The sequence below is a fragment of the Callospermophilus lateralis genome, chromosome 3 (assembly GCF_048772815.1).
Source record: "Callospermophilus lateralis isolate mCalLat2 chromosome 3, mCalLat2.hap1, whole genome shotgun sequence".
In the NCBI taxonomy this organism is placed as follows: domain Eukaryota; kingdom Metazoa; phylum Chordata; class Mammalia; order Rodentia; family Sciuridae; genus Callospermophilus; species Callospermophilus lateralis.
This window is the reverse complement of record NC_135307.1, coordinates 113,192,246-113,214,166: the sequence shown is the minus strand read 5'-3', so window position 1 is coordinate 113,214,166 and position 21,921 is coordinate 113,192,246. Positions and strand designations below refer to the sequence as shown.

The window sequence follows — 21,921 nt, the reverse complement described above, 5'->3', positions numbered from 1 at the left end:
GCCCTGAGTGCCCTGGGGAGCAGAGTCCTGGGTTGGGAGTGGGGAGAATTGCTGCTGTTGACTGGATTATTAAATTGGAGCCATGGGGGGCCCATTCAGAGCTCTGCCATTGCTAGGGGCTGTCCCAGTGCCTCCTGAGTTGGGGGCTGTGGCCCAAGCCCTGTACACATTGTCTTACAGTGATCCTCTGCTGCAGTAGGTGGTTCTTTCCCCATATAACAGATGGGGAACTTTGAGGTTCAGGGAGTTGAAGTCACCTGCCCAAGGCCACACAGTTAGTTGCCGATGTCCCCGGACATCAGCTCTCATTCCACTGGCTCCAAGTTCAACTTACTCATGGTGCTGTCTGCTATGACCTTCCCTCTCTTGGGTCCAGACCAGGCTTGGAGTGCTTCAGAGTTAGGGAGTCTCCCCTAGGATACAGCTGCAGGGTGGGAGGCTTTGGCTGCTGATGCTGAAGGCATGAACGCATGAATTGTGAGCTTAAAAGCAGATTCCCCTCCACTGAGAGGGAGCCCTGGTGGCTGTGTGGTTTGTAAATGCATGTATTACTTATCTCTGGCTTGGAAACAAAGGCTGCGAAATTCTGTCCTGCAACTGCAGTGTGGGGCTGGGTGGGGTGCCTGAAGACATGAAATCTTTTATCTAAATTGCCGTCCATTAACAGACTTCCTTTAGTGATAGGAGCATGTGGACTGAACTGGGGGGCAAAGGTTTTCAGGTGGTTTTCCCTCTGCTACCTCCTGATGGTGGAGCGAGGGAGATGGGAAGAGGTAGTCCGAGCTCCCCTGCCCGTCCACTCAGCTGTGCTCACCACTGACTTCATTGCAGCAGCAGCAGCTCCAGGCGCAGCACCTCTCCCATGCCACGCATGGCCCCCCTGTACAACTGCCGCCCCACCCATCAGGCCTCCAGCCTCCTGGGATCCCCCCAGTGACGGGAAGCAGCTCTGGACTGCTGGCACTTGGCGCCCTGGGCAGCCAGGCCCACCTGTCGGTGAAGGATGAGAAGAACCACCATGAACTTGATCATCGAGGTGCGGCTTGAGCTGGGGCTGGGCACTGGGTGGGGCTGGGCTGGGTTTCTATGCCTGCAGACCCCATGGTGTGTGGACACGGCAGGTGCTGTCACTCTAGGACTAGGAGTCAGACAAAGACTTGGAGTCATCTGTTGACTCCTTGGTGTGTGGAAACCAGCACCCCATTCCTACGCACCATGCCCCAGTCCAGCTTGTTCCTGGTGTTGTGTCCATTCCTCTGGAGCAGCCCACCCTTCATCATTCAGCTTGCAGCTATGCCCTGTCCTTCGAGAGCTCGTCCAGCCCCTGTTCCCTTAAGATGTCTTCCTGGTCAGATTGGGGACCTTTTTTCAAATTCCCATAAAAGTTTTAAGTATTGTGGCCCCAAAACCGTCATTTGTTGCTGTCCTTTTATGTTCTATCCCTGGAAAATATTTCGTCCTTACCCAGACCATCCAGTTTCTTGACAACAGGGACCAACTTTCTAGATATTTTTCTGAGCATATTCTCACCAGTACAGAAGCCTCAGGAAAGGTACAGAGTCCGTGCTCAAGTGGAGGAAGCAAGAACATTCCAGCAGGGAGGTGATTGGGAAACTGGAATCGGAACTTATTCTCCTAACCTGCATCTAGGCCCTGACCATGAGGACCCAGGAACCTACACTGAGTTGGGGCTTGAAGGGGTTTCTTGGATCAGGAAAGGCCTGGCTCCGAGGCAGACCCTTCATAAAACTTGCCAGCTTGTGTGCTTTGCCCTTGGATATTTACAGAGCCACGTAGCCAATGCCTTCTGAGTCTCCTGGGCCCAGGGAATTGCAGTGTCACCATCTTGCCATGGCCCGGGCCATGTCCTGGGAACTAGAAGCCAAGTTTTTTTGTCCCCTATAGTAAAATGGTCCTTTTGGCCCAGGGAAAGGGGCCTCCACAGCAGGCAGGAGAATGGGAGCTACTGCTTAGCTAGGCAAATAATCAGGCTTCAGCTTCCAGGGTCGTCTTGGCAAAGAAACAGAGGACAGTGTTAATTTAAAAAAAAAAAAAAAAACAAAAAACAAGACAAAAGCCACTCCTGTTTTCCTTTCTTTTCTTTTTTCCATAATGTTCTCAATTCCCAGATCTCATGGGTATTTTGCATAGCGTGATCCTTCCCAGGCTTGTGACTTTAAGAACCCTAGTCTGTTGAAGAGTAAACTGATGTCCCTGTGGCATGCTAGGAAGAACTGGGCCAAAAGCCTCCCCTGGCCCACCCTAGGAACTAAGGAGGGGCACTGGAATTGGGTTGGATAATTTCCAAACTGAGATACATCGCCCACTGACCCTTCTTTGGCTGACCCTTAGAGAGTGCCAGGCCCTTTTCCCTTTGGAAGACCAGTGAAATGGGCTTATATCAGCCACCAGGATTGAGGAAACTGACCTTTTTACTTTGTTTTTTGTTCTTTTTCTTGGGGGTCCTGACTCTTCTGCCCTGGCCTTCCTTCCCCAAAGAGAGAGAATCCAGTGCGGTAAGTGTCAGTGCTCTATACCCTGCAAGGTTGTGTTTGGGTGCTGGGAGGAGGAGGGATTGCTGGGCTCCTGGCCTGGGGGTTTGTCCAAGAACTGTGCACCCGAGACCTGCCTGTTGCCCACCCTGGGCTCAGGATTCTCTGTTGCTCTATGGGTTGAAGCTGAGGGTTTATGATTTATGCGTGCCCAGGACTGGGAGAACTGGCTTCAGCTGATGTTCTGGTGACAGTGCCTTTATCCCCTGATGGAGGGGGAATGGTTACTGTCCTAAAGTAGGAGTTGCTGTCACCTGTTGAGTGGCATTCAGTTACGGAAGTCCTTTATCTCTCCAGGCTTTTGGTACATCATTTATCAAATGAAGAGCTTTGGCTAAATCAGCTCTGTCTCTCATGTGAAACCAGGTCAGCTGACAACCTGGGTCTTCCAAGGGGCTTTGTGGAGCCACTAGAGCTCAGCCCAGGGCTAAGGACCTAGTTGTCCCCTTTGCCGGCCAAGGTTCTTACCCGCCCTGCAGGCTGGATGCCTCCTGCAGGATCCTGAATCCTCCACTGCTTCAAATGCCTGAGGCTTCTCCCTGTTCTGAGCTTTCACTTGGTTTAAGAAAGTGCTAGCAAGCAAGCATTAAGGCCAGGCCGCCTGCGTGTCTGCCAGCTCTGAGATTTGTTGTAAATCTTTCTGATCACACTGAGGCTCCGAGGTTCTGTTTCAAGTGAATAAGCCTTCTGAATAAGCACAGTGGAGTCTGGATAAAAAAAATCCTCCAGCGATTAGTGGAGCTATTTTATTCCTCATCGCCATCCTTGTATCTGGGGCCATCTAATCTGTTAGGATGGCTTTGGTTATTACCTCGTGTTAAGTAGGACTTGGAAGGTCAGGCAGTTAACTAACCATCTAGACAGCAGCCTCGGCGGGCACCTCCCTCTGTCCAGACCCATCTTCCCTCCCCAGCCCTCCCTTTACCCAGATAGGGTGCTGCTGTCTTCTCTCCCCATGCCCACGTGCTCAGAAATCCAGGTCCCGTTTTGGGCCAGGGAATGGCTAGGTACAGAAGAAAGAAATAATTGAAGCTGAAAATCCATTTTGATTGCTTCACTGTTGATCCTCGAACAGTGGCATTTTTGAAGAAGCTGTTTGCCTAGATAGAAGGAAGGCTGCAGTGGACACATTCAGGCTTGGCTCTGGTCCCAGCTTTATGAGACATAGGGTAGCACTCATGGCCTCTCGGAGCCTCAGTTTCCTTTTGCATAACACAGGAATAATAAGCCAGCCTTCCAGCCGGCTCCTCAGTGCCATCGGAAGGACTGCTTATAACAAGTCCAGATTTCCCAGGGAACAGTAACCTCTTGCAGGGAAACAGTGTTTGAGCCCAGCACCCTTGGGTCCTCACCTCATCTGCCTCCTCACCCTCATTCCTATTTGCTTTTGGCTTTGTGCCCTGTTGATAAAAGTTTCTGCTAGAAGAAGCCCACAGGCACCTCTCAGGAGCCCGAGCTCTTCACTCCACAGCATTTGCCGACTTCCGCTCGGGCCAGACTCTCAGAGCAGAGGGGGCACACCTAGGCTGCGGGAGAATGGAGTGGGAGTGAATCAGATGCCATCCCCGGGTGGAGGTGGGAGGGAAGGCTAGGCCTGGCAGCTCAGAGTCAGGGCACTGGGGCTGTGGGCATGTGGCGATGGTGTCGGAGGGTGTAGACTGAAGTAATGAGCCTTTGGAAGCCAGGTTGTCAACAGATGAGGCCTACGGCAGGAAGGACAGGGCTGTGTCAGAGCGGGAGGGGGACGGGTGGACGGGCTGGAAACTGTCCCAGAGGGGTTAGTCTGGAGTCCAATTAGAGGTAGCTTCATTCATATTTCCTTGCCTAGCTGAAGCAATAAAAAATACTTAGTTTTTTGGCCGCCTGCCAGCCAGAGGCGGGCTGGATCGATGCCGCTAAATGCCTGACATGACTCTCCGGTAGCGGTGAGGGTTTTCAGCCTGACTGCATGAGAAGAAAGAGCTTGCTGTTCTCCCGAGCCGCACACCGGGTCGCAGGGAGAAACACGAGCGGCCGCGCGCCCCCCTCCTCTCCACCCGCCCTCCCGCCTGCGAGGGGCAGCCAGCCCGAGGGGCTGGAAGCATTTCTGCTTAGCACGGGGTGGCCGCCACCGTCGGAGGAAATGAAATGAAATGACGGTGATTTTTCTGCCGGCGCTTGCAGCAGCTAATTGAATTGCGGCTGTGCGCGCATCGCCGCCGCTCTGCACGGCTGTGGGAAGGTTGAGCTGCAGTTCCATTATAGCCTCCATTTTTTCTTCAAGGCTTGATAACTCTGCCATTTTAATTTGCTTCAGGCAGAAACTTGGCAGGGAAGGGCTGCCCAGAAACCGGCTTAGGAACGGAAATTAAGTTCTGCGGCTGGCTCCCGCACCGGCCCCCAAACACGGCCCATCCCCTCTCAGCAACCTTTGCCCTTGCACCAGCATTGGCCTCCAGGACGATGAGGGTTGAGAAGTGAGGCTTCTCCCACTTGCCCTGGATGCCCCTTCTCTTCTGAACAGATGTCTCTCTGTCCTACCATGACCCCATCACGCATTTCTCACTGCCTCGGGCTGTGGATCAGCTAGCCTTTTTCTCTCCTCTGGCTACTTGAACTCGTGGAGGGCGGAGACTGGTCTTGTTCATTCTGCCATCCAGTGCCAGGCCCGACCCACGGCAGGTGCTTTGAAAATGCTGGCTGGGTAGGCGAAGGGAGTAACAGTATAGTGCTCTTCTTGGAGAGGGGTGAGCCTCAGCAGCATCCTGGAGGGGCATTGATCCTCAAAAGGTTGATGTCAGGTGCCCTTGCCAGTAGCTCCCCCACTACCTGCTGACAGCCATGGACAGAAGTTGTTCCTGTCCCCTTCCAGGACAGCTCCATTTCCAGACCTGCCTGCCAGTCTACCCTATTCCCAAGTCTTTGCTCAAGGGTCCCCATGCTCCCTCTTTCTGTAGTTGAGAGAGATCTCCAGCTATTTCCAGGCTGGCAACCTCATCGGGCGCTTGCTTTCTGACAGAGGCGGACATTTCTCCCTGCCTTTGTGTTCCCTGCCTTGCAGAGGGAGATGCTTTGAAACATTAGGGTTTTCATTTGTCTGTGACCCTGATGTCTCTCTAGGTTGCTGGCAGCCTGGCGTGGAGAAGAGTAGGATGGTCCCAGTTGCTTGTCCACAATTAAGAACACTGTTGATAGGCTGACACTCTCTTCCTACCCATTTCCCCATTCCTGTGGGATGATGATGAAGTACTGTCACATTTCTGTCTGTCGCCTCAGATCCATCTTTCAAGACTCAGGGCAGCTGTCCCTCATCCTTCCTTGGGGCAAATAAATGTGGCGGACATGAGAGGGGTAGTGAGCCACACAGGTGACTCTCACCCTATAGGGAGGGGCCTCTCAGGCTAGAATGCAAAGAACTCAATATTGAAAGACTAAATATTTAATAGTAGTGTCTTGCTACAAAAGTAAACAGGGAGCTGGGCCTGGCGGTGCACATCTGTTACCCAGCTATTCTGGAGGTAGAAGGGAAGATCAAAAGTTGAGGCCAGCGTAGGCAACATAGTCAGACCCTGACCCAGATGTGCTGGGGGTGTGGCTCAAAGTTAGAGTGCTTACCTGGCATGGCATGCAGGAGGCCCTGGGGTTGGATCTTGGGTACCACCAAAAACAAAATAAAAAAGTAAGGATGGGCCAGAGCAGCTCCCAGGGAAGCGAGCTAGGGGTTAGGGAAGGGCTCAGCTCCCTGTCTAGGCTCCGAGTGAGCAGAGACACAGACACAGGGTGGAAGAGGCTCTTTTCCCTCCTCGGGCCTCCTGTGTAGCCTGCGTTTAGCTGTGTGAGAGGTTAGGCTCAGGTACAAGGCTTTGACCCCGAATCCTCTTCTTGATTCTAGAATAATTCAGTGTCACCCTCAGAAAGCCTCAGGGCCAGCGAGAAGCACCGGGGCTCTGCAGACTACAGCATGGAAGCCAAGAAGCGGAAGGCCGAGGAGAAGGACAGCCTGAGCCGATACGTACGTCTGAGAGCAGCGGGTACCACTGGACTGGTTGGGCAGGACAGGTCCCAGGCTGTGACTGAGCTGTGGCCTGAGCCCTCTGGAGGTCGGTTAGTGAGTCAGAGTTACAGGTGGGACAGGAGGCCTGCGAGAGAGCGTCATACACCCTGTGAGCATGCGAGTCACTGAGTGGGGTGGACAGGACTGTTGTCCTGGCCTTCCTGGGGTCCCGGGAGGTGTTAGGCTCCTCCGCCAGTGGGCCAGCATTTATAACGTGAGACCCTGTGGGGATGTGGCCATCGTGTCTTCCATTGCCAGGCTGAGCAGGACTGGGCTGGGATGGGCATGGGGACAGTGCCGTGCTGGGCCTCGGAGGACTTGCAGCGACCCACCTCAGTGCTTGGCCGCTCTGCGGCTTTAGATGTGTTATGCACTCGGAGCTCAGCTGTGTTTCTGTGAAATGAGGCCAGTGGCCCACCCCAGAGTGGTGAGGACACCAGGATGAGAGTCACACACGGCTTCGTGATAGCGACTGTAAAGCCAGCTGGGAAGGAGGCTCCAGCTTCTGAGAGAAGCAGGCTGTAGGGAGGGGATGAGAAGTATGGTCAGGGGGCAGGAGTCTGCCCAGTGGGCACAGCGGCAGAGAGGCCCCGGAGCCCAGGAGGAAGGCCGACTTTGACCTGGAATGCTGCTGGCACCGGGCACAGGGCACAGTAGATACAGTGAGGACTTTGGCATTTGGCAGAGGTGGAGAGCAGGGGGTGGCTCAGGCTGGGTTGGAGAGGGGAGGGTGTGGTCTCTTACTGGTCTGCTGGCTTCTCTTGGTTGCAGGACAGTGATGGGGACAAGAGTGATGATCTGGTGGTGGATGTTTCTAACGAGGTAAGGGTAGGTCCCCATTGTAGGGTTTGGGGTGGTTTAGGATTGTTTCTTCTTAGAGTGGCATCTGTTTTGTTGCCTGAGCAGAACAGTGAGGCCTCTAGTCTTGGCACATCAGGTGGGTCAGGAGGAGCCCGGCAGGGCTTTCCTGCATGGTGGCGGGGTGTTCGTAGACCCTGAGAACTTCCTGTGATGGATCTCCAGAGAGACCCTGAAAGAGCCCAGAGAAGGGACCACCTTGTTCCTTGTAGTCTCTCAGGTCGGCTCTGCTCCATCCTCATGTTGAGGGAGAGTGGTGAGTCCCCTGCAGAACAGCAGCTGCTGTAGAGAAGCTACCTGATGCCAAGCCCAGCCTCACCAATTTGAGTCCTGAACTTGTGTTTGATCGTGGACAGCTCACTCCCCCCACCCTATCCTAGGCCTCAGTCTGCTCGCTTGTGACATAGAAGGGTCAGACTAAATTAATAGCTAGTCGCCCCTCCTTGGGGCCCCCAGACTCTTAGCCAGACTCTCCCCATCACTCATGCCCTTTCTGAGCCCATTCTTAGGGAGGGAAGACTCTAGTCTAGGCGTGGCTTTCAGAGCATTTCTGTGTAACTTGTGTTTTTAGGACCCAGCAACGCCCCGGGTCAGCCCGGCACACTCCCCTCCTGAAAATGGACTGGACAAGGCCCGGGGCCTGAAAAAGGATGCCCCCACCAGCCCCGCCTCAGTGGCCTCCTCCAGCAGTACACCTTCTTCCAAGACCAAAGACCTTGGTCATGTATGTAGGGTCTGCTTGGTGCCTCCAAGGAGGTGGGGACAGAAAGGGGTAGGGAATGAGGATGCACAGAGGCTACAGCTGGAGTGGTGTTGATGAGGGAGGGGAGAGAGTGGAAAGGACCCGGCTATGAGCTTGCTCAGGTCCACGCCTGACCCTACCACCTAATGGCTGGTCCTGCACTAGTCAAGGAACCTTTTTGAGCCTTGTTTGCTGCATCTGTAAAATGGAACCATGTCTTTCTGTTCAGCAGAGGGTCCAGAACTGGGGTTGGGGCTGAGCTTCTTGTGGGGATGGTATTAGGTGCTATGCTAGCTCTCAGGAGAGAGGGGTCCTTAGGACTTCCTTTGGTCTCTACCTCTTCCCTTCCCAGAATGACAAATCCTCAACGCCTGGCCTCAAGTCCAACACACCAACTCCAAGGAATGATGCCCCGACCCCAGGCACCAGCACAACCCCGGGGCTCCGCTCAATGCCAGGCAAACCTCCAGGCATGGACCCGATAGGTATAATGGGTAGGCACCATGGGGCTGGGTTGATCTGATGGTGTGGGGGGAGGGTTGGCCTCAGGCCAGGGTTGGAGCCGCGTGTCTGGGTCAGAGCACAAAGAGTGTCTAAGCTGGGGTTCTCCTAGGACCTGCCCTTGGCTTCACAGTTAGGTTTGAGGAGGACTTGGGTGCGCCTTCAACACTCAGGTCAGGGATTCCTGGGCCACTACTAGGCTGCATGTGTGGAAGGAGCATCAGGTAGGTCAGAGAACCCCGGACCTGTTTCTGCCCCTGCCATTAGTTTTGTAAAGCTCTCAACGAGCCTTCTCTGGGCCTCCATGTCCTGTTGTGTAGAAAGAGGTAGATGTGTCCCAGCTATAGCTTGCTCAGGCTCTGAAGTCAAGGGTCCCCTGTGGGTGGGTTCAGTGCTCGAGGACTCCCAAGAGCAGGCAGCTTCAGTGTGCAGGAAGGATTGCTGCTGCGCAAGGAGGTGGCTGAAGTGTGGTTGGGCAAGAGGGTGGGGCCCACTCCCCTTGATGCCCACCTCCCCACTGACACCCACCTTCTTGTAGCCTCAGCCCTGCGCACGCCTATCTCCATCACCAGCTCCTATGCCACACCCTTTGCCATGATGAGCCACCACGAGATGAACGGCTCCCTCACCAGCCCAAGCGCCTACGCTGGCCTCCACAACATCCCGCCCCAGATGAGTGCCGCCGCCGCCGCTGCAGCTGCTGCCTATGGCCGATCGCCAATGGTGAGCTTTGGAGCTGTACGTAGACCTTTTGGCTCCTTTTTTGGGGACTGGGCAGGGAGTAGAGAGCTGGTGGAGGTTGCAGTGGTGCTCCCTGCATGCTAAAGGGAAACAGGGATCTGGAAATCAGACAGCTGCCCTAAGGAGAACATTTATGGGAAAGAGCTGTGAGGGTCCACTCTGGGGTTGGCCTGGGTTTGGGTCCATCCCCGTTGCCTGTCGTGTAACCTCCCACAGGGCAGCCTTCCTGCAGGCACTGCTCCTGGCCACTCTGGGACATGGGCTGACAGTTGCTTCCTGGGCTCAGGGCGGGGTGGGAAATGACGTCCACCTGGCAGGTTTGGGAGGTGGGGCTGGTTGTTATAGCTGTCGTGATAGAGGATCAGGGTTGATGGAAAAAGGCCCCTTTTCAGGACAGTTCTGTCCTTACTTGGTATACCTAGGGTGGTCTCCTTTCCATCCTAGTAACAGGCTCACTGGGGCAGCAGGAGGGGCAGGGTCAGCTGGCTGTGCCTTGTGGCACTGGTTCAGAGTCAGAGGTCTGGACTGCACTGTCCTGGGAAAGGCACTTGGCCTTTCTAGCCGGCTTCCTGTACTGTGCTGTGCTGATGCCCTGATCCTGAAGAGGCTGAGCTGAGTGGGCAGGGCCCAGTGGGTGGTAGGGGGCAGAAGGGAGGGGCTGTATGGTGGCATCACTAATGGCTGCCTTGCCTTTTCTTGCAGGTTGGTTTTGACCCTCACCCTCCCATGCGGGCCACAGGCCTGCCCTCGAGCCTCGCCTCTATTCCCGGAGGGAAACCGTAAGCTTTGGCTGTGTTTCTTGCATGCTTCACGAGGCTGAGAGGGAGAGTACACAACCCCATCCTCCCATCCCCTGAGCACACCAGCTTGCCAGGCTTTGTCTCCCCTTGGAAAGGTTTGGGTTCCTCTAGAGGCATTTAGGCCCGTGACCCTGGGAAACCACCAAGTGTGACCAGCCCCAGAGGCTTCCTCCAACAGGAAACCAAGAGGTGCTGAGTACAGTCTCTGGTTCTGGGAGGGAAGGTGTACTTCTAACCAAAGCCATGGGGCTTCTGTGGGTCTTGGGGACCCCTTTGGGTTCTACCTGCTGGAAGGGAAAGGCCACCAGCCTTGCTAGACTTATCCTTCCCCTGTCTCCAGTGTTCCTCCCCACCCCCACAGGGCACACTTCGCCTTTGCCCCTCACCTCCATGGGCTGTTGGGAAATAAAAGGCTGAGTAGATATTAGAGATACTGCCTTAAGCTTTCTCAGAGCTCACCTCGTCAAGGAGGATCTTGAAGCCCACTGAGAAGGCTCCCTCAGAATCCCAGAACAGCAGGCCATCCAGCTGTGGCTTGTGGCTCTGATGAATCCCTGCAGTTTGGTTTTGGAGGGGCAGGCAGATTCCCCTCCCGGCCACCACTGACTCCTAAAATAGGCGGCATTTAGCTGGATCCCGCTAGGACCAGAATGTCAGGGGACTTTATAATTGTTGGGAAAGGGGATCCAATTTGGAATGAGAATATAAGTGAGAATAAAGTTCAAGGCTGGAAGGTGAAGCAGACCCACCCTGGTGGACCCGCCTTCCGGTCACATGGAGTTCCTGGATTTAAAGATTTCAGGAGAAGGGCAGGACACCCAGTCAGGGGTGGTTCCCACTGACTAGGATGGGACCTGGGAGGCAGAGATGGATGGCTAGAGTGAAGTTTCTTGCTTTTTCAGAGCCTACTCTTTCCACGTGAGCGCTGATGGGCAGATGCAGCCCGTGCCCTTCCCCCATGATGCCCTGGCAGGCCCTGGTATCCCAAGGCATGCCCGCCAGATCAACACACTCAGCCACGGGGAGGTGGTGTGTGCCGTGACCATCAGCAACCCCACGCGGCACGTCTACACGGGTGGCAAGGGCTGCGTGAAGATCTGGGATATCAGCCAGCCGGGCAGTAAGAGCCCCATCTCCCAGCTGGACTGCCTGGTGAGCACTCCGGGGCTGCAGATGTCTCCAGCAGGATTGGGAGAGTGGAGCAGCCTGGGCGAGAGGCGAGAGCCCCAGACTTGGCCTAGCTTAGCCCTGGATTGGCTGAGCAGCTCTGGGCCCTCGTTTTACCATTTGCAAGTGGAAATGATCCTGACCTCATGGAGTATTTGAAGGAGTGGGAGAGAATAATGGAATGTAAATTTGAAAACCCAGGGGCAGCCTAGTAGCTGCTATGTTTTAGGGGGGGCTGGGAGCTTAGGTGGCAAGGGGGCGAGGGGTCACTAGATTTGACTTTCAAGGTGCCCAGGAAAGGAAGTGTGGACAATGCTTAGCCGCCCTACCCCTTCTCCCTCTAGAACAGGGACAACTACATTCGCTCCTGCAAGCTACTCCCTGATGGGCGCACACTCATCGTGGGTGGAGAGGCCAGCACACTCACCATCTGGGATCTGGCCTCACCCACACCCCGCATCAAGGCTGAGCTGACGTCCTCCGCTCCTGCCTGTTACGCCCTGGCCATTAGCCCTGATGCAAAAGTCTGCTTTTCCTGCTGCAGCGATGGGAATATTGCCGTCTGGGACCTGCACAACCAGACCCTAGTCAGGTGAGGTCACAGGAGGGAGCATCTGCCTCGTACTGCAGGTTTTATACCCACCCAGCCTGGTGCAGCGTCCTGCTGTGGCCTTGCCCTGTCTGCAGAGTGGGGTAGCCAGGGCAGTTTGGATGAGAGTGCCCTGGCAGAGAGACAGACTGGCCTGTGAGGGACAGGGGAGAGAGGGCTGGTTGGGCCTGGGAGATTGGAGGAGGCTTTGCAGAGGTGGTGAAGCTGGAACCAACTTGGGAGGGACACAGCCAAGAGGATGGAAGAGGTCAAAGCAGAGAAACAGCCTCACTTGGTGGTGTGACATGGGGCCTCAGGAGCACTGCTGCTCAGCTCTGCAGTGATGACCTGTGCGGGTAACCTTACCCTGTGTTAACGGGGCACAGTGTAGGTTGCACTTCAGTGCAATGGTAGACAGCGATGCCTGGCCTAGAGTTGGCTCTTGGTACCCACCAGCTGCCTGTATTCCTCATGGTTGTTTGGCACATTTGTGGCCTCAGCCTGTATTCCACAAAGGTCAAGGAGAGTGGGTCAAGACAGCCCAAGACATACAGAGTGCAGGCCCAGGAGCTGTGTCCTAGACATGGGGGCCTGCCTTCTCTCTGTGAAGCACCTCACATAATTCTCCAGGGCCTTTCTGCCTTCTTGGACTTTGGACCTCCAGTCCCACCATCTCCAGAGTAGGGTGGGCTCACTGAAGGACCCACCTGGAGGGAACCAATCTCAGGATCCTGTGCCAGGCCCTCTGGCTGCCTCTCTTTTACAGGGGACCTGGCCCTGGGCAAGGCCTCTGAGTGAGATGGGGGCCCTGGCTAGCTCGGCTTCCGGCTCACCAAGGGATCATGCCACGTGTTGCAGCCCCTTTGAGCCTCAGTTTCCTCCTCTGCTGGCTCACAGGAAGAACTGGCTGGCTCCCTGGATGGCCACCAGTCAGGGATTGCCTGGGGCTCATGCTTACTCCCTTCCTGGCTTTCATAGGCAGTTCCAGGGCCATACAGACGGGGCCAGCTGCATAGACATCTCCCACGATGGCACCAAGCTGTGGACTGGGGGCCTGGACAACACCGTGCGCTCCTGGGATCTGCGGGAGGGCCGGCAGCTGCAGCAGCATGACTTTACCTCCCAGGTGTGCAGCCAGGCTCCTCTCCTCCCACAGAGCTCCCTTCCCCTCCAGGGCCCCAGTGCCTGGTTCAGGGGACAAAGGACCCTCACAGGGTCACCATTGCCAAGGGACTTGGGACCACCCTGGGCCATGTGGGAAGGCTTCCTGAAGGAAACAGCAATGAAACAGGGTGGACAAGACCCTGGACCTAGACACACTTGACCCGCCTGGGGATTTGGCTCCCAGCTCCACTCCTGTTAAGCACTCGACCCCGGTTTCCTCATTCATGGGGTACAAATCATAGTCTTCCCTGCAAGGCCTAGTGTGACTCTTGGCATGCTCCTTAAAGCCAGGGCCACCAGCCTGGCTCGTAGACAGCATCAGTAAGTGCCAGGCATTGCTGTTTGTTGTTATTTTATTACTTGTTTTAGTATTTTGACCCTGAATATTTAGTACTTTAGTGTTTTATTTATTCATGTTTATCTTAAGGAGAGATCAAAGTCTCAAGGGCAGAGGATGCCCTTGGACATGAAGTGTCTGTGCTCCTCTGAGTTTGAACCCGGGTTCCACTGCCTCCTCTCTAAACCTGGCTTTTTTATCTTTAGATAAAATGACATCCCATCCCCTTGGGTCAGTGGGTAGGTGGTCATTTGGCTGGGTCTGTGAATGGCCGGGGGTGGGTGGGGAGCCTGGCCCTGGGTACCTGAGCAGGGCCTTGGGGAACTGCCCCATCCTTGGAGGGAGAGGGTGCTGACCAGTGTATGCCCCTGCAGATCTTCTCACTAGGTTACTGCCCCACTGGGGAGTGGCTGGCTGTGGGCATGGAGAGCAGCAACGTGGAGGTATTGCACCACACCAAGCCCGACAAGTACCAGCTGCACCTGCACGAGAGCTGCGTGCTGTCCCTCAAGTTTGCCTACTGTGGTGAGCCTGGGTCCTGGCTTGACAGGGCTTGGGGGAGGGCTGGCATCCTGGCCCAGCCATGTGTGCTGAGTGGTCCAGAACTTACAGAAAGAGCTCAGCCCGGGTTGGTGTCCCTTCAACACCCTTTGGGGATCTTGTCCTCCATCCTGTTCCTCAGAGGCACTGAGCTCTCAGGACAAGGCCATAACTTGTCCTCAGCAGCCTGGGGCAAAGGAATAGACACAAAGCAGTCCAGGTAGCTCCTCCCGGTGGCTGGTGGCTATGGCCATAGGCTTGCCATCTGGTAGCCCGCTCCCCCCATGATAAGCCATCAGACCAAGGGCACACGTCACCTGCTCTAAACCTCAATGAGGTTCTCTGAGGCAGAAGAGAGCATGGTGCCTGCCACATAGTTTTGGGGGGAGCATTAGTGTATTAGTGTGGATCTGTGGTCACGTGCCCACCTGGAGGAGGTCGCCTGGGTCTCCAGGTTGTTGGGGCTTTGCTCCTTCCAATACTTTCTGCCACCTTCCAGTAGTAAATTTAGGAGGGCCAGTTGGCCTTAGTGCTTTTAATGGAGAAGTGTAAAAATTGCAGTTACCCTCAAATCCTACCTTTTCCTGTCCATCCCAGCCCCCTATTCCTGCAGGTGGCAGAGAGAGATGTTCTTTGGGTTTCCATGTGTTCATTTGCAAAATGCTACTCCTGAGTGGAGAGTCACACTAAGCCCTGGTTAGCGGTCCTTGGGGTGTTTCCATGGTAGCCAGCCATGTTGGGGCCGCTCTTGCTTTAGAGGGCAGCAAGCCATACCCTAACTATTCCTTTGGCTCCCCCCTGCAGGCAAGTGGTTTGTGAGCACGGGGAAAGATAACCTTCTCAATGCCTGGAGGACACCTTACGGAGCCAGCATCTTCCAGGTATGCCCACCTATACGTCCTCTCCATCTGACCTGAGTCAGGATCCACTACCACTGTGCCCACTGTGCGGGAGGCGAGAATGGCGGGAGGCAGAACAAAAAGAGCCTGGAGCTAGGAGCAGACCTTCCAGGCCCTTTTTCTGCTCCTACCTGATAGGCACCCAAGTTGGGTTTTGCAGAGGAAAAGGCTTAGGGACCACAGGGGACACATATTTTGTTGCTAATGGCTTCTGACTCCTGAAGATGAGGGCTTCTAAGCAAGAGGGCTCTTTGGGATCTAGAGCTTCCTCACCAAGCCACTCACTTCCTGACCCCAGGCTGAAATGTCTGGTATCCCATGTGTCACACATGTCTCTTTCGGAGTCTCTAGTTAAATTGAGTGCTTCAAAGTTTGGGTACCAGCCTGTGGGGCTGAGGATCTGGCAGGCTGACATCTGCTCCAGCTCAGAAAGTCTCAGAGGGAGCGTCCCGTCTGAACTCTAAAGAGGCGCTCACCTCTGTCCTGTTTCCGTCCTTAGAACATATTCTGAAAGTCCCATGGGAGCTGTTAATGAGCTTTTCCTAGTGGCCAGGCGGGTGGGAGGCCCCCTAGCTGCACACGCCTCCAGACCCACCCTCTGCTGGGCTCGGGGTGGGAGCTGAGACAGTGCAGCGGGGCAATTTCATGCAGAGAGCGTTGAAATGGTCTGAAGGGCTCCAAATGAATTCCTGTCTTTTTTTCTCCCCACACCCCACGCCTTCCTGCTTCTCCTCCTCCAGTCTAAAGAATCCTCGTCTGTCTTGAGTTGTGACATTTCAGCGGATGACAAATATATTGTAACAGGCTCTGGTGACAAGAAGGCCACAGTTTATGAGGTCATCTACTAAACAAGGACTCTAACAGGGCTGTCCAACTCTGGGAGAAACCATGTCGGCTCTGACAGGGAGACCCCAGTCCAGGCCCCTGAGGATGGCGGAGGAGGGGCCGTGAGCAGCCGCGCTCCAGGCTGTGCTCCAGCGGGCTGAGAGGGCACGTGCCCGCCATGGCCCGGACTCCTGGGCACAGATTGATGTGTCTCACAGACTCGGATGGATTCTCTTCTCCTCCTCCCCCTTAACAATGCTGGCAGATGCTACAAATAGATTTATTTGGAGGCTTGTGGCTCCAGTTCCCCACAGACACCCTCATGAATCTCTGTCTTTTCCTCCCCATTCTTTTGACCTGTCCCCTCCCTGCTTGGGTGGGGGACAATGGAGTGGACCACATTGTTGTGCTGGGGAGGGGGATCTCGTTCCTGATTGTGCAGTGCACAAGATTTGTGAAAACTGTAAATAACAGACTCCTGTGGTGGACTGGTCAGTGGGGGAGGAAGCCCCTGCCCAGTGGGAGCTCGCCGTGTATTTCGCCTGCTGTATTTGTGATCCACTCGTGGTGGTGGCTTTTTGTTTTTGTTTTTGTTTGTTTTTTAAACAGAAGTTCCCATCAGGGAAAGGGACAGGGAGGGGGAGTAACAGGAAGAAGGGGTTGGAACAGGGAGGAGAGTCCTGGGATCGGGGAAGGACCTGCAGCGGCCAAGCAGACTGGCCACGAGGCACCTAACACCAGGTGAACGCGCCTCATGCGGGTTTGGCACCCTAGGCAAGCCTTGAGGGAGTGCCAGATGGACAGACGGACTGAAGGACAGTGCTGAGACCGGGCCGACCTGGGTTGATGTCCATAGGGGACAGCTGGGTTTCCTCCGCTCTGTCTGCCTCTTGCCCTGTCTCGAGTCTCCCTCTCTCTCAGGCCTCTGTCTCCATCTTTCTCTCCTTCTCCTCTTTCTCTTTGGTGCACACTGGGTCATTGTGATGGGAAATGGAGGTTCAGAGGAACTCCCTCTCCAGCCTTTCTTAATCTTCCAGATGGATGGATGGACACAGCCTGGAAATGACACCACGGTCAAGGGAAGCATAGCAACTCAGCTCAGGGAGCTACCAGAGAAAAACAGCAATGGATGTGGGTGCTTTTTTTTTTTTTTTTTTTTTTAATTTGAATAAAAAGAATTAGAAGTGATGTCCTTTTATAAAATGGCTTCTCCCCCTTCCTGCCCTCAGCCCCTTCCTCTCTCCCTAGAGAGGACAAGCAGATTAACCTACAGGGTTATAAAGTTTGAGCAGGTGACTTGCCCTCTTCCCCTCCTGGGCAGGGCAGAGAGGGCCGGGGGCAGGGAGATGTCCTGGTGCACTGTGGTGATTCCTAACAGCTCTCAGTTTCTTGAGGTCCACACAGGTTCCAGGTAGAATATGGTCTCCTGCGGTTGGTTACCAAGCTTTGGTACCAAATGTTCTGAGGTATTAGGATGTTGGGTTTTGGTCTTTTTTTTTTTTTTTTTTTTTCCTTTAAAAAAAAAAAAGAAGCTAAAGGCAGTGTGAGTCCTGGAGGTGGGCTCTCCATGGATGTAGCATATGGAAGATAATTTTTATACTGCATTTTTATGGATTATTTTATAATGTGTGAGTTGGTCTGGTGAGGAGGAGGAGGAGGGGCTTCTGTGAAAACCGCCCATCTTCAGGTGCTCCTGCGGCTGAGCAGCTTCCGGACGTGACTGGAGGTCGTGGCTTGGAGCCCGGCACAGCACTCTGTATCTCTCCGAGGTGGGGACGCGGGGCGTCTGGAGTCTCCGTCTCTCTCCCTGAGTCTCAGATGTTCATCTGCCACCTCTTGTTAAGGCTCTAGCCCGGAGGGAGGGTGAGGGTAGAAGAAAGTTATTCCTGAAGAAAAAAAAAAAGAAAATGAAAAGTCATTGTAATGAGCTGTTTTTATATTTTTAAAAGTTACTATTTAAAGGTTGGTTTGATTGTTGCGTTTTAATTGCCTTTCCCTCAGTGTGCCAGTCACTCCCAAGGAGAGCTGAGCCACCGTCGGCCTCAAACCCCATGACGAGGGACAGCTTCCCTGGTCAAGCCACACATCCATAAACACGAGCTTTTCTCATTTTAAGGGACTTTTCCTCCCCCACCCCCAAGGTGGGGATCCCAGCCTGTGTCACCTCCCCGTCTAAGGCAGCAGCAGGGTGGGAGCTGGGATTGCATCTGCCCAGATAGGTGGGACAGTGCCCTGTAGGGAAGGCAGGCCACAGGGTAACATCAAAGAACTGACAGTCCCTGCAAGACTTTGGGGGAGATTAAACAAAGATTAGTGAACTTCAAATGAAACTTTAGTGTCTGTGAACATTCAGACCTGAAAACCTGAACTGTTCTTTTTAAAGCTTAACATGTTTAAACGTTAACAGGGAGACACTCAGTCTGATCACAGGTGTGTCTTGAGTGGTGAAGGAAGGATCTTAAGAAGGGGCAGGCCAAGAAAGGCAGGTCAGTATCCCCAGGGAGATAGGGCCAAGCACACTGGAGCCCACAGAAGTCCTAGGATCAGTTCCTGGGTGCCTGGACTTCAGGCAGCATCTGGTAGAACCGGGGACTCCAGCTCCTTAATTTCTCCTTATAAATCAGCACAAACAGTTGCCGGCTGTTTCATGGAAGAAAGGAAATAATTTTTTTAAAAAAGTGATCTCAGAATGAAGCATAGTCTTTATGCAACAACTAGAAAGGACAGCTGCCCTCTGGGCTTACAGAAGGGTAGTCAGATAGGGTTCAGTCCTACCCCACGGAGGGGTTGCAGTCTCCCCTTCATCTCAGTCCTGACGGTTGCCCCATCTTGAGGAAACCTGGTCCCTCTGCACCGCCCCGTTCTATGTCCAGTTCCACTTTGCTGCAGTCAGGATAAGATTGGAGATAGGACTTATAGGCCCAGGTGGGTGGAAGAGGAAATATCCTAGTAAATGCACAACCTCCAGGTTGGTCTCAGGAGAGAAGGCCAGCGTTACTCCCATTTCCAAGAAGAGGAGACAGCCTCTGAAAGGCTGCTCTATCAAGATTTCCTGGGCCTGGTCAAGGATGGAAAGACAACTGAGACTTGATTGTTGCCATAGAAGCGCAGTTTGTGGGGAGGGGCCATGCAGGGCACAGAGCCTCCAGCAGACATTCCAAGTGTCATCTGTGTCAGCCATAATGCAAGCACCCAGCCTCACCTGAACTGATGCTCACACTGCGAGGGCTCCCTCCCTCTGCCTCATCTCCCCCACCATGGCTGTGCCGTGCCCTCTGGCACACCTTGCAGTTGATCCCTGTGCACGTGGAAGTCTGCTAAGTGCTTGTCTAGTCTGTGAGGAGGGACCAACCCCTAAGGAAGGCAGCTTAATCCACTCAGGTCTCCCCACCACCACCACCACACTTATCAGGTGGAGGAGGCCTGATTCCATCCTTCCAGTCTTTTCATAATCACCCCTAACTGCATTTGCTCTCTGAAAAAATCCAGACTTGCATCAGTCAGCATCTGCAGCATTTCCCTGCACCTGTTTGCTTGTCTTGTCTTCCCAGCTCCACTAGTTCCCTGGAGGGCAGCATGCAAGCGTCATCTGCCCAGGGCAGTGCTAGCAAATGTACAAGCTAGCTCTACCAGCTCCAGAATTAGCCTTCTGAATTAACGTCTGCAGTTCTGTCAGTTCTATTGTGTTGCTTTTCCCAAAGCAAGATATGTTTTTTTGTTGTTGTTTTTTTTTAAAAAAAAAAGCAATTGGGAGCTGCACACTGTGAGCATATGAGGCAGGTTGAAGCAGGAGGATCACAAGTTCAAGGCCAGCTTGCACAACTTAGCCAGACCCTGGTCTAAAAAAAAAAAAAAAGGACTGGGATATAGCTCAGAGCTAGAGTACCTCTGGATTCAGTACGAGAAAAAAATAGAACGGGGACAGGGCTGTCAAGAGGACTTAATGGCTTTCATTCCCATCCAGTTATGTACAAGTATCCAGGTCATTCCTGGCCACTTCTGAGGTGGGGAGATCTGGATGCTGGAGCTAGGAGCTCCCTAGCAAGACTGTTGCATGCTATAAAGCAGCAACTGAATATTCCAAGATGATTTATTTCAAAGACAGTGTTTGAAGGGAGCATAGTTTTTAAATACAAAGTGTAATAGGATTAAACTTTATTAGACACCATTTGATTTTGTGGGTGTATGAGTGTGATAACAATATAAAATACATTCTATATCTGTGAAGCATCTTAAAACATTACACCAAAATTGGATCTTTGGGATTCAAGGGGACATCTTGTACAGAGTTCCTGATTTTCTAAGTGTGGCATTCAAATCCCAGAAAGAACAAGTCACTTACCATGAATTACAAAGCCCAAGCCAAGATTGTGGCTCAGCACTCCACCTCCCAATCCCCTCACACACTTCTCAGGAAGGACAGGAAGCTAGGAGGGAGGTGCCCAGTGGATAGTGACTGGAGGATTTATATCAGGGAAGAGTCTTCAACAGGACTGGCGAGGAACGACCTCATGGAAGAGAGAGGGCCCCAAACAGTGATGGAAACTAGCGTTCTACCTCAAGAACCTCTCAGAACTCCCATTCACTCATCTTGTCTATTCTCCCATCACCCATCCTGAGCCTGTTCACTCATTCATCCAATCAATGTTTATGTCGTGAGAATCTAACATGTGCCAGGCATGATTCTACTTTCTAAGATGCAAAGATCAATAAGAAAATCTCTGCACTCAGAGCTCTCAGGTGCCTGGGGGTTACAGTCAGAAACAGACAATTAGCACTCCATGAGGGCTGCAAAGATGCAGACCTGGGCATAGAGGGGCAGAGCAAGGGCTCCTGAAAGGAGCAATAGATAGCTAAACCAAGGCCTCCGGAATCCAGGTGGAGTGCTAAAGGAGGTGGGGAGGAATGTTCCAGGGAGACGGGCAGTACGTGCCAGAATGGGGGTGGGAAGCCCCATCTTCATACCATGCTTGGCCCAACCCCATCTAGCTCTTCTCTCCTGCTCTTGTTCCAGTCCAGCTTTCTCAGGTTCAAGTTCTTGGAGCCTCTCCCCAGACAGTCTCCTCCAGGCCAGAAGCCCGGCTAGGCCCCAGGCGGAGCAGGCTGGTGAAACAGGAGGAGGGACCCAAATCCCAGGCAGGGACCAGGATTCCATCCTGAGCCAAGAGAGGCAGAGCAGGGGCAGGAGATGGAGGGCTCTGCAGTGCAGGGGCCGAGGATGCCTGCGTGGTTCCCAGGGCTCCAACATCCCAGCGTGACTGGCATTAGAAGCCCTGGGGCTCTCTACACTGGATGAGTAGGCAGGGGTGGCCCACCTGTTCTCTCCACCACACATGCACCCACACTTTAAATCTGTGCCTCCTCATTCCCCCATTGGAACCCCTCACTGGTCCTCTGCACAGCACGATGTTTAAGCTTATCACCAGGCCTGGACCCTGATCTCTGGTCACCCCGAACACATCTCTTGCTTTACTTCACACATCAGTCCAACGCCACTTCCAGTGTTCATTTTAGGTCTAGAATGTGCTTCTCTTTCAGCTGGGAATACCTTGCATCGTTGTTTGAACTGCTGCTCATTTTCGGGACTCAGCTGCAATGTCACTCTCTAGGAAAGCTTCCCAGATTCTCCCCTCCCATGCCCCTTTGTGCTCTCCGAGCATCCTGTGCCAACTGTATGTAGCACACACCAAGCAGGTTAGTCACAGCTCTTAGTTTAATGATATTCTGTTTTCTGGTGCTCTCTAGACCCTCCTGCCAAGACTCATCACATAGTAGATGCTCAAGAAATGCTAGCTGAATCAGTGGGTGTGATGAAGATAAGAGCCAATGATTCTAGAGGGCTTAGTATGTATCGGAGCTCCATAAATGTTGTCTCTTCTCCCTCACAACTGTCCTGTGAGATCTTTGCCATTACGAGATTCACTTTACAGATGAGGGAGTGAGCTTCCACTGCCTGAGGTCACATTGATTGTAGAGCTTGGATGACATTGCTGCTGGCTGGCTTGATGTGTGGATGGATACAAGGATGAAAGGATCGGTGAGGCGGATGGTGGGAGGATGGATGGAGGACTGGCTGCCTCAGGAAGATTGGCTCAGAAGCTCAGAAAAAAACTGCCCCGTAGGTGGAGGAGATCATCCACGTTCTTGAGGTAAGAGCCTGAGAGGCAGAAGCC

At 53.6% G+C, this 21,921-nt stretch overlaps 1 protein-coding gene across 15 annotated transcripts in view; it reads left to right on the top strand.

The window, feature by feature from the left end:
• Tle3 (TLE family member 3, transcriptional corepressor) overlaps positions 1-17,671 on the top strand; it is a 48,055-nt gene extending 30,384 nt beyond the window's left edge. For 3 of the 15 annotated variants that reach the window (XM_076851012.2, XM_076851019.2, XM_076851010.2), the window contains 14 exons: positions 832-1,036; positions 2,500-2,516; positions 6,424-6,543; positions 7,357-7,407; positions 8,015-8,167; positions 8,538-8,679; positions 9,225-9,424; positions 10,130-10,206; positions 11,130-11,379; positions 11,739-11,986; positions 12,962-13,109; positions 13,859-14,009; positions 14,829-14,905; positions 15,664-17,671. In XM_076851012.2, the coding sequence (XP_076707127.1) occupies positions 832-1,036; positions 2,500-2,516; positions 6,424-6,543; positions 7,357-7,407; positions 8,015-8,167; positions 8,538-8,679; positions 9,225-9,424; positions 10,130-10,206; positions 11,130-11,379; positions 11,739-11,986; positions 12,962-13,109; positions 13,859-14,009; positions 14,829-14,905; positions 15,664-15,771 (1,947 nt within the window). In that variant the 3' untranslated portion in view covers positions 15,772-17,671. The remainder of the gene's footprint in view (positions 1-831; positions 1,037-2,499; positions 2,517-6,423; positions 6,544-7,356; positions 7,408-8,014; positions 8,168-8,537; positions 8,680-9,224; positions 9,425-10,129; positions 10,207-11,129; positions 11,380-11,738; positions 11,987-12,961; positions 13,110-13,858; positions 14,010-14,828; positions 14,906-15,663) is intronic. The other 12 variants (XM_076851026.2, XM_076851018.2, XM_076851020.2 and 9 more) reach the window with 7 other exon arrangements.
• Positions 17,672-21,921: the final 4,250 nt, after the last annotated feature.